At 39.4% G+C, this 12,350-nt stretch overlaps 1 protein-coding gene across 1 annotated transcript in view; it reads right to left on the bottom strand.

Annotated features, from left to right (window-relative positions):
• The window catches only part of MYO7B (myosin VIIB), a 545,169-nt gene that overhangs the window by 449,668 nt on the left and 83,151 nt on the right, over nucleotides 1–12,350 (bottom strand). Inside the window, exons 3-6 of the mRNA XM_082249873.1 lie at nucleotides 4,425–4,532; nucleotides 2,765–2,917; nucleotides 1,982–2,166; nucleotides 650–771 (exon numbers count right to left, since the gene is read on the bottom strand). Coding sequence (XP_082105999.1) covers nucleotides 650–771; nucleotides 1,982–2,166; nucleotides 2,765–2,917; nucleotides 4,425–4,532 — 568 coding nt within the window. The remainder of the gene's footprint in view (nucleotides 1–649; nucleotides 772–1,981; nucleotides 2,167–2,764; nucleotides 2,918–4,424; nucleotides 4,533–12,350) is intronic.

Here is a 12,350-nt window from a genome sequence, read left to right as displayed (position 1 = left end):
CTGTTTTGCAAGGAGGAATGGGCAAAAATTTCAGTCTCTCGATGTGCAAAACTGATAGAGACATACCCCAAGCGACTTACAGCTGTAATCGCAGCAAAAGGTGGCGCTACAAAGTAGTAACTTAAGGGGGCTGAATAATTTTGCACGCCCAATTCTTCAGTTTTTTTATTTGTTAAAAAAGTTTGAAATATTCAATAAATTTCGTTCCACTTCATGATTGTGTCCCACTTGCTGATTCTTCGAAATAAATTACAGCTTTATATCTTGTTTGAAGCCTGAAATGTGGCATAAGGTCGAAAAGTTCAAGGGGGCCGAATACTTTCGCAACTGTATATATGTATGATTTAAAACAGTTTATTTATTTGAATTATTTATTTTTTACTCCGTATCCCAAAGGCTGTTTTTTTTTTTTTTTTTGTTTTAGTTTTGTACATGTGACTGACAGCAGAGGACTAAAAGCTCCTCCTGCTGGGTCATGTGACAGCTGTATATTGATTAGGAAAAAGGTAATTACATTTTCTTTAATTAAAATAATGACTATGCCATCATCCATATACAGAAATAGAAGGAAAAAACGTAAATTAAACAGTGTGTGTTTAGTATAGTATCACTTTAAGACTACTGCTCTGCATCTGTTTAGTCTGCTTACCTTCCATGATAGGATTGGCCTCTAGAATTTGCTGCTCTATCCAAGAATGCTGCCCAGTTGATAATGCGAAGAACTGCAGCATTAGCTTTGTGCTCTCTGTCTTCCCTGCTCCAGACTCTCCACTGAAATAAATAGTGTAGACCAAACAATTAATCTGTAGAAAACTGTTCACATCCAGTACATGTAACCAGCTTTTACATTTGTAGATTGCTTGATTTTTAATAGCTATTGTCTGAGAAAGTTCCTGAAAACAAAATAACGAACAAGCCTAAAAAAAGGTTTACTGCTATCATATTATTCAACTTCTATATAAAAGCATTGTTTGGCTGCCTATGAAATCATCTTTCACACGGCATGAAGGAAGATGACAGATTTGTCACTATTTATACTAGGTTATTTTTCTGTTTTTGAAAAAAAAAAAAGAAGAAAAACAACATCATCGTCAAAACATATGTTTCTGATAATCATCATTTTTGGTCCCATTTTGGATATGTAGAGGGATCACGTCTCCTTGAGTATCAACTATTTGTCAAATGTTTGGAATATTAAGACCCTCATCGCTCTCTGCCAATAAAAAAAAAAATCTGTTCAACCAACTACTGTAAGTGAAGGCAATAACCTAAACCAGAGCTCATTTAGCCAACCAAATTTCCTACAATGTTTCACATAAGACGGTTTGATGCAATGTAAGGTACAAGCGTTATTAGAGAAATACGCAAGAAATATGGATATAGATATTAATTAAAAGTGTTGTGCTGTGTCAGCCCCAAGCATCTTACATATCTTTGATACAAGAGAAAAATCTCCAACTTCTCCTGCTGCATACTTTATAATATACTTCTACTTTTCCCAAAGCATTATGAGATTACAGTAAACCCCCGCTCCATCGCGGTTCAGTTTTTGCGGTCCCGGTATATTGCGTTTTTTTCTGTAATGTTATTTTACTAATTAAATCATTGAAAATTGAATATTTTTGTTTTTTCCAGTTTGTCTCTCAGTATCTTTTATGTGTTTAAATGAGTTTCTATTGTTTTAAAAGTGTGTTTAAAGACCTTAAAATGCTTTTAAAAGTATAGTGACAGTAAAAAAAAACATGCCTACAGTGTATTTTAATAGGGTTTTTCTATTTCGCGGATTTTCACTTTTTGCGGGTGGGTCCAGAATGTAACCCCCGCGATAGAGGGGGGTTTACTGTATACAGTAGTTGTAAAGCATTACTGTGTTGTATAGTATTCCTGGATTTTAAATGAACTAATTCCATTCTAAACTGTAATGATGATTTGAACTAAACAACTAGAGTGTCACGAATCAAACTGATTATTACTGGCATACCTGATGACACAGCACTGGTCATTATTATTTTTCTGCATATTGAAGAAACAGGTATCTGCCAAAGCAAAGATGTGTGGTTGAAGTTCCCCAATTCGGCGATTCTTGTATATTTTGATCTGTTCAGTGCTGTAGAATGGAAGCTCCTCGTATGGATTAACAGCTACCAAGATAGCACCAGTGTATGTCTGAAACATAGGTAATTACATTTTGACAAAGTAATTTTCACCCCCCCCCCCCCCCAAATAAAGAAAATAAGAACCCCAACCCTACTCCAGTATATTTGCAGGAAAAATGCAGGTAGCGGAGATAACCTTCAAGAACACTGTCCCTTACTTTTAAATGTATATAAAATGAAAAAAAGTGGCTATCAATGACCTATTAGATGTGTCCCTATATTTTTTTAACCCGAGATATAGCACCTTCATATGCCAAAAAATGCAAAGACAGGGAAAAGGACCCACAGCAATACAGTATATTTTTATGGCATTGTATAGTAGAGTAAAAAGATCTGAGTAAAAAAAAAAAGACCACCCCTTAGAACGCTGATCAGTTATTATCATGTTACGGAACTATCTGCATGTACTACATACTGTACATCCAACGTAAGCCCTCTTTTTGGATACAGCACATCGCATAATCTACTGTATTTGACATAGAAGTTTCCATCATTTCCAGCTCATTCACAGTACTGTTTCTAAAAACCAGCACCTTCAAGCAGGTGCCTTATTTTCCTCTGCCAAGTAATTCTAGATAAACAGGTATTTCTAAGTCTTGTTGTCTTACATATATTTTTTTCTCTTTGTATCGGATATGCAGGTTGTGGACAATACCAGCTTCATTAAGGTCACCCAGTCTGATCATGTCTTCCACTCCCTGGGCTGAGCTTGGATGCATGGGATGGATGCTGTTAATGTTTCGGGCAGAGATCCAGTGTTCCTGAGACAGACAAATCTATATTTACTAATATTCAATATATCAATAGCATTTTCAATATTTTTCTGGCTTAAAGGGCTACTCCAGCTAAATTGTTTTTCAAGTTTCGGATAGAGTGGGAAAAAACTAGAACCTCTTTTGAGTTGTTATTGCTATCTGTGTCCATGTTGGATAGATATTCAATCACCTCTTATCTCAGAGACCAAACTGGAAATGAGGAATAACCCAACTTGGACACAAACCGCTATATAACATTGACTAACTTTCTCTTTTGTATGGTATCCATGTTGGAGCGATTTTACTTTTACCAGTCCTGGTGAGTAGACAGGTAAAAGAGATTGAACCAATGGGTCGTAGACAGCCATAGAAAAAAAAAAATCTAATAGTGAATTTAACACTGCCCAACTCTTGTCAACTGTATAGATAATGTTTTTGCTTAATTGCTGTTACCCTGTTGTATTAAGCATGACATGTTAACATCGCTGTAATTATATGTGATATTTTGGGTAGGAGTGACTAGGAGGGTAGGGTTAAAAATGTATGCACGTACTTGTATGTCTATAAGCATCAATACCAAAATGATTTAATTATGATATTTATTCAACAATAAACTTTGGATACAATTTATATATATATATTGATCCCATAATGGGGTTATATCATATTACAAACTTGTGTAAAATGAGGCCTGTTGGTACCCCCGTGGTTTATTTAAAACAACCATACAGAATCTTAGTGTAGGTTCACACTACCACGACTTGTCAGGCGACTGGTCAGCCTGACAAGTCGCGATCCATTCTGTGCTACAGGAACCGTTCTAATAGGAGCGACTCAAGTCGCTCCGACTTAGAAAATAGTTCCTGTACTACTTCGGGGCGACATCGGAGTGACTTGCATTGACTTCCATTATGTGAAGTCCGTGCAAGTCGCGCCAAAGTCGCGGTGCACGTGACTTGCGACTTCACAGGTCGCCCCCGAAGTCGTGCCGCGGTAGTGTGAACCAGCACTCAGACAGATATGTAAAACTTTTATTTAGGTTTATCATTCTTGTAAAACTCGATGCAACTCAGACTTTATGCTAGTTTATACAACACAACTCGAACCTAGAGGTTAAATTATATACAACTACCTGTGCAGGACTGCTCATAGCTCAGTTCTCAAATGCTATTGTGGAACTGCGGCCAATTTTCATTTTTGGTTCTCATAGAGTAGGAAAGGATTAAAAAATAAGTTGAGTTGGGAAATGATGAGAACCTCTCCATTTGGGATAAAGACCACAAAAAATATTTTTTTTTTCCTTTAGTAAAGTGGAAAAGGCTTGAAAATTATGTAATTATTTCACTGCTGTCTATGTGCACAGTAGAAAAATGGTCCTTCATTTGATGAGCAGGAGACAAATTCCCCCACTACTTCATCCAAAATCAAGTTCAATTTTCTTGGAACACAAACTATGCTATGCAATCTAACTATGGATAGATAGACAGACGGAGTGAATAGACAGAGCACTTACCTTGCCATCATCATCTTCAAGCATTGTCTCTCCATTGTGAGAATCTCTAACCACTGCACCAATGGGCACTTTGCTTTCAGAAGTAATTTCAAACCACACATGTTCTCCCTGTTTTCAGAATATAGGTAGATATATCTTTTTTTATTTGTATGATAACTCAAGTACTTTACACATCACTTACTTCTCTAATGTTTAGGTGAATTTCACTATAGTAGGAGTAAACATTAGGCACTAGTAGGCTTGATGTAATGTGATGTTAGACTACTGTAGTAATGTGGTGTAGGCTTGATACTTTTGGACTATGTTTCACATGGCATGCAGCAAATGTTTGTGCAAAAAGAGTGAAAGTAAAATACAAGTTAAAAAGAAATGTTAAGAAATAAAACTTATATAGGCATAATTAAATGTTTCTTTGCTTTTGCGCTTTGCTAATGGGTTACAGTAGCCTGCTTCTGATGCAGATATTTAAATGTTATGCAGTTTTTTTTATTTGTAATTAGTTATTTAAAGCTTTGAAAAACAGACAAATACTGAAAAGGCTTATCATCCTTTAGTAAACAGCTATAAGTATATTAGGTGTGACTAAAAAGTTTGATGAATGGTATCAAAAAAACAGAAGCTACAAACAAATTACCTTTATTGGCTGTCATAATAATCAGCATCCTTCACAACACACTTTTGGCAACGTTCATAAAGCTTCTGGAAACTGTCAGCATTCTTGGATTTCCGCCACATCAAAGAAGGCGATCAACATTGTCTTGACCTTGGACTTTTTGGATCACAGGGAAGAGGGTGAATGCCATTCCATCGATTACCGGTTCGATTCTAGATCGAAGTGGTAGTACCAGGTTCCATCCCCTGTAAAGATGTCTCACAGAAAGGATGGAACTTGGTCACACATGGTAATGAAATCTCCAGATGTTTTTATCTGTTTTGCTTTCTGTTCGTCTGGCAGCTTGTGCGGCACAAACCGGGAACAGATCTTCCGCTTACCCAAATCTTTCCAAAATGGTGCGCACTGTGTCCTTACCAATGCCAAATTCCTCTGCCATCAATCATAGAATCAGTCGCCGATCTCGTGCCAGCATTTGTCACACTCGCTCGACTATGTCTAGGGGTTCTGCTTGTCGACGGATGACCCAAACGAGGCTCATTCTAAACTGTTTCTTTCCAATAGCAAAAGCATTTGAACCAGTCGTAAACACATTTCCAGTACACTTGCACCAACATTTCATGCATCTCCATTGCCGTTTTCCCCAGTTTGTAGCCAAACTTGATGTTCATTCGTTGCTCCATTGCACTGTAACCCTGCCTCTCACACTGACTACGTTCGACTGTCCGTAGTGGGTTTACCCTGACAGTCAGATGTACTACACACTAGGTGGCACTTCTCGACATATCTCTGGATAGTCATGTGCATGCACGTGCACCTGGCCCATGTTACCGTTAAGATGTCGGACCATTCACCAAACTTTTTAGACACACCTCATACAATAAAATAATATTCAGTGACACACAAATTTGTCACTGTAATGTAGCACTACTCCCATGGGAGCTGCTGTGTGTGGGTTCCCCTGGGTTACCATTAGCAACAGTAGACCATTCTGACATGTTTCCAAGTGTTTTTACCTCAGGCAAGGACCAGCTCAGTTTCTTTGTTTTTTGTGTTTTTATTTGTAATTTGGATAGGAGAAGGGATGAGTGGGATACTCCAATAACGGAACTGTGCACAAAAAGGCAGGGACTGTACAAAAAATGCTGACTGACGCTGGTTAATGCTGACTGACGCTGGTTAACTCTGTTCGAGCTAGTCCCGGCTCGGCCGCTTACTGTATTTCACCTTTGACTCTGAAAGAGTCCTATTAGCTTTCTAAGGCACTCCTTTCCTGAGGTAGCTGACTTTAATAGTAGACTACACTGCTGAGCAACATCAGGGCCCTTCCTGGCACCCCCTTTAACCCCTAATCTTCAGGGCTATACAACTTGGAACCCCCTTTACAGTAACACTCCAGGGTTAGCTGGCTCCTTGATCCCCTTGACCTCTCTGGAGTGGTTGACCTCTCTGGAGTGGTCCACTCTCTCTTTTCCAAAAGAATCCTGCCCAGCAGCTCCACTTGGTCAGCACACTGGATCCTCTGCAGCACAACTCAACCCCCGGTCCCTGGGCCAACTGCCTGGACCACTTTCCTCAGCAAAAGGAGGAGAGACAGCCGTCACCCTCCTCCTGGGACCTGGCTTGCAGCCCAAAGACACCCTGTCACATGCTCCCCTCCTATTTATCTCCAATCCCAGGATGCATTGCAGGAATGCCCTCCCACTGGAACTGACATAAAACAGAGCGTGCCACTGGCTAGGTTTCCTCCAATGTCCAACAAGGTCCCTCATTGGCTGCAGTGGGGACACTCCCTCAGACCCAGTGAATCTCACCTAGAAACATGTGACAGGCTAAACTAGTAGATCAGACCCTCCTGATAAGCAGAACAGGGTCACAGATATGTTTTACCTAACAACTACCTAGGAGGGTGCTACAGTAATATTTAAGAATTTACATAATTCCAAACTGCCTTGCTTGCTAAAATCTGATATCCACTTGTATGTAAGATGGAGCCACAAGCTACCCGCATCCATAAAGCAAACAAAATAATTTATTTTTTATAATGCTCTTGTATCCTGGATACAAAACAGGAGTGACGTTTCTAAGGAATGTATATTGTTAATTCCAGACCATGTTAATGACAATTAAAGGACAACCTGCAATAATATGTGTGCAGTTGTAAATAGCTTGGGGTAATAAAGAGCAAAGACATTTCCATTCATGGCCCTTAAAAATCTTACTCTGCACGCATGGAATGACTCTTTATTTGTAATCTTTTTTTCTCAGGTAAATTACATAATAATAGGATAATACATTACATAGCCAGTGTAATGAAAATTCTTCCTTTGACTTGAATTGTGATTCTTCCAGTGTAGGTACCATAGTATGCTATCATGGCATAGTGCAAACACTTTAACAGTGCAGGTACTGTAGTTCAGTGTGGCAGTGAATGTATAGTACAACAGAGTGTCGCTTCTTTAACCTCCTTAGTAGAGAAGGACCCAGCACTAAGTGAGGAGAGCTGTTCCCAGGCGTTTTCTATATCACAAGTCATATGGCCCATAGCCACTGTTCAAGAACACTTTTAAAAGTACAGTGTCAGGGCATGCCTGTCAGATGTTTCTCAGGAGGTGTCATGACTGATTTTAAGAATCTCTGGAAAGTCCTAGGCAGGCCATACATTATGCATTTTTCTTTCCTTCCATTATAGGTGGAAGAAATTAAAATGCTGAGAATTTATTAATATTTTATTTGGCCTCACTCTGAAACATTATAACTTATGAAAGGTCATGGGCTTGTTAGGCTTGACTTTGTTCATAAATTACCAACAGCAACAAAGTCACTACTCATATCCCAGATAAAAATATGCTACTGTTATTTTCTTCAAAAAAAAGCACATTTAAAGCCTGGTTCACACTAATGCGATTCCTGATGTGACTTGAGAAACACAGAATTATATGGCAATGGAAATAGCATTGTTTTCAATGGTGGCTGTTCACATCAATGCAGCACTACTGCGTTTCGAGTTTAGAGAAGGGTCCTGTACTACTTTGATACAATGCAATATATAGAATATAGAATGTAAATGTATCGAAAATGCATGTAGATGTGTTTTTTATGCGATTTTGGTGCGTTTTTTGCTGAAGTATTCCCCTCCTGTCGAGGACAGTAGTAGCAGTAGCAGCAATCCCAAGCCAAAAAATTGCATCCAAAAATGCACAGCACTGAAACTGTATGAAAATTGCAATTCACACAGCACAGCACAAAAAACGCACAGCACCTGCACTGCATAATCGCACCTCAAAATTGCATTCGAAACTCATCGCACTAATTTGAACCAGGCCTAAATGATAACACAGAGACTAAAAAAAAGTTAACTTATTGAAAAAATAAATATGACTTAAAGTCAAGACAGGGGGTAGATGTGAACAGGGGAAGGTAAGATGGGCTTGCGCTATTATACTATGCACTATTCTACTGGGAAGCCTACTATTAATGATTCATACTGGCCTGTCCATAGGAAGCAATAATGGCCTGCTCAACTGTGGCCATGGGGTGGCTGAGATGAGATTAGTTTGGATTTGTAGACTGGTACTGAGTGACTAGGACAAAAAATATTATTTATGGAGAAAAAGGTAGACAAATATCACTGTAAAGAAGAAACATGCAACTAACATGAGTGTACAGTAGCTCTCGATGAGACATTGGAGCTTAGAGTAACTAAAGTCATGTAAAACATTATACTAAAATAAATAACACTATTAAATAACAGCAAGTAACCAATACTTAACTGATAATTCAATTATTTACATTATGTAGACAACTGAATAAAAATCTGTCACATCCAAAAAAAGCAGTAAGTCACCAATCTGACAAAATAACATACAGCTGCACAGTCAGTCAGTGTACCCATTGTTATGTAGTAATGAATTCTCTTGGGGCATAGCCATTTTTAATAATTGTGTGCATTATTCAGGCACAGCGCTGTGCCAGGTGGTCTAATTCTAATCAATTTCTATGTAGTCAGTAGGAATCTCTCACAAAAAAGTGCCAAAGAATGAACCATGAAGTCAAGTCAAGTTTTGTACATTACCTTTAAGTGCCATCAGTGTGTTTGCACTACAGGTAAAGAGCACCCAAAGCAGAGCACAACATGCCGCCTACCCCAAAATATACACTAACCCTTCCTAATATAAACCTAACTACCTGTTTAAAAAAAAAAAAAAAAATTAAAATAATAAAAATGTGCCGCGACCCTTCCTAAAACATATACTGTATCACCTGCATAACCCAATATCTTATTTTATATAAACATACCAATAATTTCATGCAAGTGTAAAATAAATAATGGATGAGATCAAAAGCCCCTCATATAAATTGTATCACTCATATACAGCAGTGGTCCTCAACTCCGGTCCTCAGGGCCCACTAACAGGCCAGATTTTAAGTATTACCTTGGGGAGATGCAGACTAGTACTGCAATCACTGAGCAGCAAATAATATCACCTGGGATGTATTTCAGTTATCTTGCAAATCTGGCCTGTTAGTGGGCCCTGTAGGCCAGGGTCGAGGACCACTGATATACAGTATATAAATACCATAAAATATTTATACAGTGAAAATCTTTAAATCATGCGCATTGTCTGCTATTCCGGGACTATCTTTCATATGGACTGTGTTGTGTGGCTTTTAATGTTTTTTTACACAGACTATATGCATGATTAGAGGGTTTTCACTGTATAATTTATTTGACTATTTTTTGGTATTAACTAGGACTGAAACAACTAATCGATTATTCAGCAACTAATCGACTATGAAAATAGTCGTCAACTATTGTCATATTCAATTAGTAGGTCAGCCGAATAGTTGGCCTGCATACAAGAATGCATTATTTGTTTACATATCAGGAAATACTGTGCAGCACACATACAGCTCAGTACACCGTCCATACATGTCATTAGATACCTGAAAACTTGTGAATGTGTGAAAAGCAATGCCTCATGAAACATGTAGTGCTTAGCAGGAAGTGAGTGGTTCTAAAGGCAGAAGTTTTTTTTACCTTGCTATAGGGCAGTGATGGCGAACCTTGGCACCCCAGATGTTTTGGAACAACATTTCCCATTATGCTAATGCGCTCTGCAGTATAGTTGAGCATCATGGAAAACATAGTTAAAAAAAACATCTGGGGTGCCAAGGTTCACCATCACTGCTATAGGGGAACTCTATACTATACTTTGCAACTCACTATTTGGGCACTCTGAAGGCAGGAGGAGCCAGAGGTGCCGGTGGGGGACCCCAGAAAGGAGAATCAGGGCTGCTCTGTGCAAAACCATTACACAGAGCAGGTAAGCATAACATGTTTGTTTACAAAAGTTCATAACTTTAAAGACTGTGCAGGGAAGATCAGCATCTGAACCCAGAGAAGGTGGAGGCTGATAGACTGGAGGTAATATAAAACATTCCAATTACTGTACATTTAAAGTAAACTTTTACCAGTATTGTGCATTATTTTTAAAATGATCGTATCCATGAAAAAAAAAATTCTCAGCTTTTAGTACTACTTTAATATAAAAGTTTTTTTTATCTCCCTTCCACCCTTCATATAGCTTCATGTCTGACTCCTAGTTAAAATGCCCACATATCCTACTTCTGGATGTATTTTTTATTATATATATATATATACTGTAAATGATATAATTAATATATATTATTACTTTCACTGTTTCACAGTATAAATAAACCCGTTATTGTAGCGATTATCTACTCTTTTTGTACTTTGACAGGTGTTACAAAAAAAAGCATGCTGCTGCTACTAAACGTCTTGGCTCACACCTATGCATTTTTTGGAGCTTTTTGCAGAAATGCACTACAGTTACAGTGCCTTGTGAAAGTATTCGGCCCCCTTGAACTTTGCGACCTTTTGCCACATTTCAGGCTTCAAACATAAAGATATAAAAATGTAATTTTTTGTGAAGAATCAACAACAAGTGGGACACAATCATGAAGTGGAACGAAATTTATTGGATATTTCAAACTTTTTTAACAAATAAAAAACTGAAAAATTGGGCCTGCAAAATGATTCAGCCCCCTTAATTTAATACTTTGTAGCGCCACCTTTTGCTGCGATTACAGCTGTAAGTCGCTTGGGGTATGTCTCTATCAGTTTTGCACATCGAGAGACTAAAATTTTTGCCCATTCCTCCTTGCAAAACAGCTCGAGCTCAGTGAGGTTGGATGGAGAGTGTTTGTGAACAGCAGTTTTCAGTTCTTTCCACAGATTCTCGATTGGATTCAGGTCTGGACTTTGACTTGGCCATTCTAACTCCTGGATATGTTTATTTGTGAACCATTCCATTGTAGATTTTGCTTTATGTTTTCACAGGTTGCCACTGGAGTCATCTTCCAATCCTCCATGATGACATCACGGAGCTTGTGCTCCTCCACCTTCAATTTGAGGATGCCCCACAGATGCTCAATAGGGTTTAGGTCTGGAGACATGCTTGGCCAGTCCATCACCTTTACCCTCAGAACCACCAGAGCCTCCCTCATGGACGGAGGTAAGGTAAAGGTCTCAAAAAGATCCTCAAATAACGCTAGCAGGTGTGGGGCTAGGTCTTCAACATACATAGAATAGAATTCTATCGGGAGGCCATCTAGGCCGGGTGACTAAGCTCTCGAGAACTGCGCTATGGCCTCCGTGATTTCCTCCACCTTGAGTGGGGCTTCCAAAGACTCCACCTGCTCGGCCGTCAACCGAGGAAAGGTCACGAGGCCAAAAAGGCGCCCATAAGAGAATCATCCGCCGGGGCCGTAGAAGTGTAGAGATCTTGAAAAAACACCCGGAAGGAGTCCACCACCAGTTTAGGGTCAGTAACTAGGGTTCCCTGCGTGGAGCGCAAGCGAATCACCACAGGGGGTCTATCCTCACACTGTACCAAATAAGCCAGAAGCTTACCCACTCGATCCCCATGTTCGAACAATTTCTGTCTTTGGAAAAACAGCTTCCTGCGGGCCCTGTCATATTCCAACTGTGCTACCACTCTAGTGACTAGTTTGAGCTGTGCAGCTCCCTCCGGCGTAGGGGCCGCCTGGAAGGCCTTCTCCGCCGTGGACAGATTGCGCAGGGCACTGTGATAGCTCTCCAAAGAGTCAGACTTAAGTTTGTTCGATAAATGGGACCGGACATGGAGCTTAAACGTTTCCCAGACCACTGACGAGGAAGCAGAGTGGTCATTGTCCATGAAAAACTGTAGCCAAACCGACGCCACATCCGCCTCCACCGGAAGAAGCCCAAGCCAATGAGGGTTGAGCCTCCACGCTGGGAGGGGACG

The sequence above is a fragment of the Pelophylax lessonae genome, assembly GCF_965119305.1.
Source record: "Pelophylax lessonae genome assembly, chromosome: 3".
Taxonomy (NCBI): Eukaryota; Metazoa; Chordata; class Amphibia; order Anura; family Ranidae; genus Pelophylax; species Pelophylax lessonae.
The sequence above is the reverse complement of the archived record's forward strand: the minus strand, read 5'-3'. Positions and strand labels throughout refer to the sequence as shown.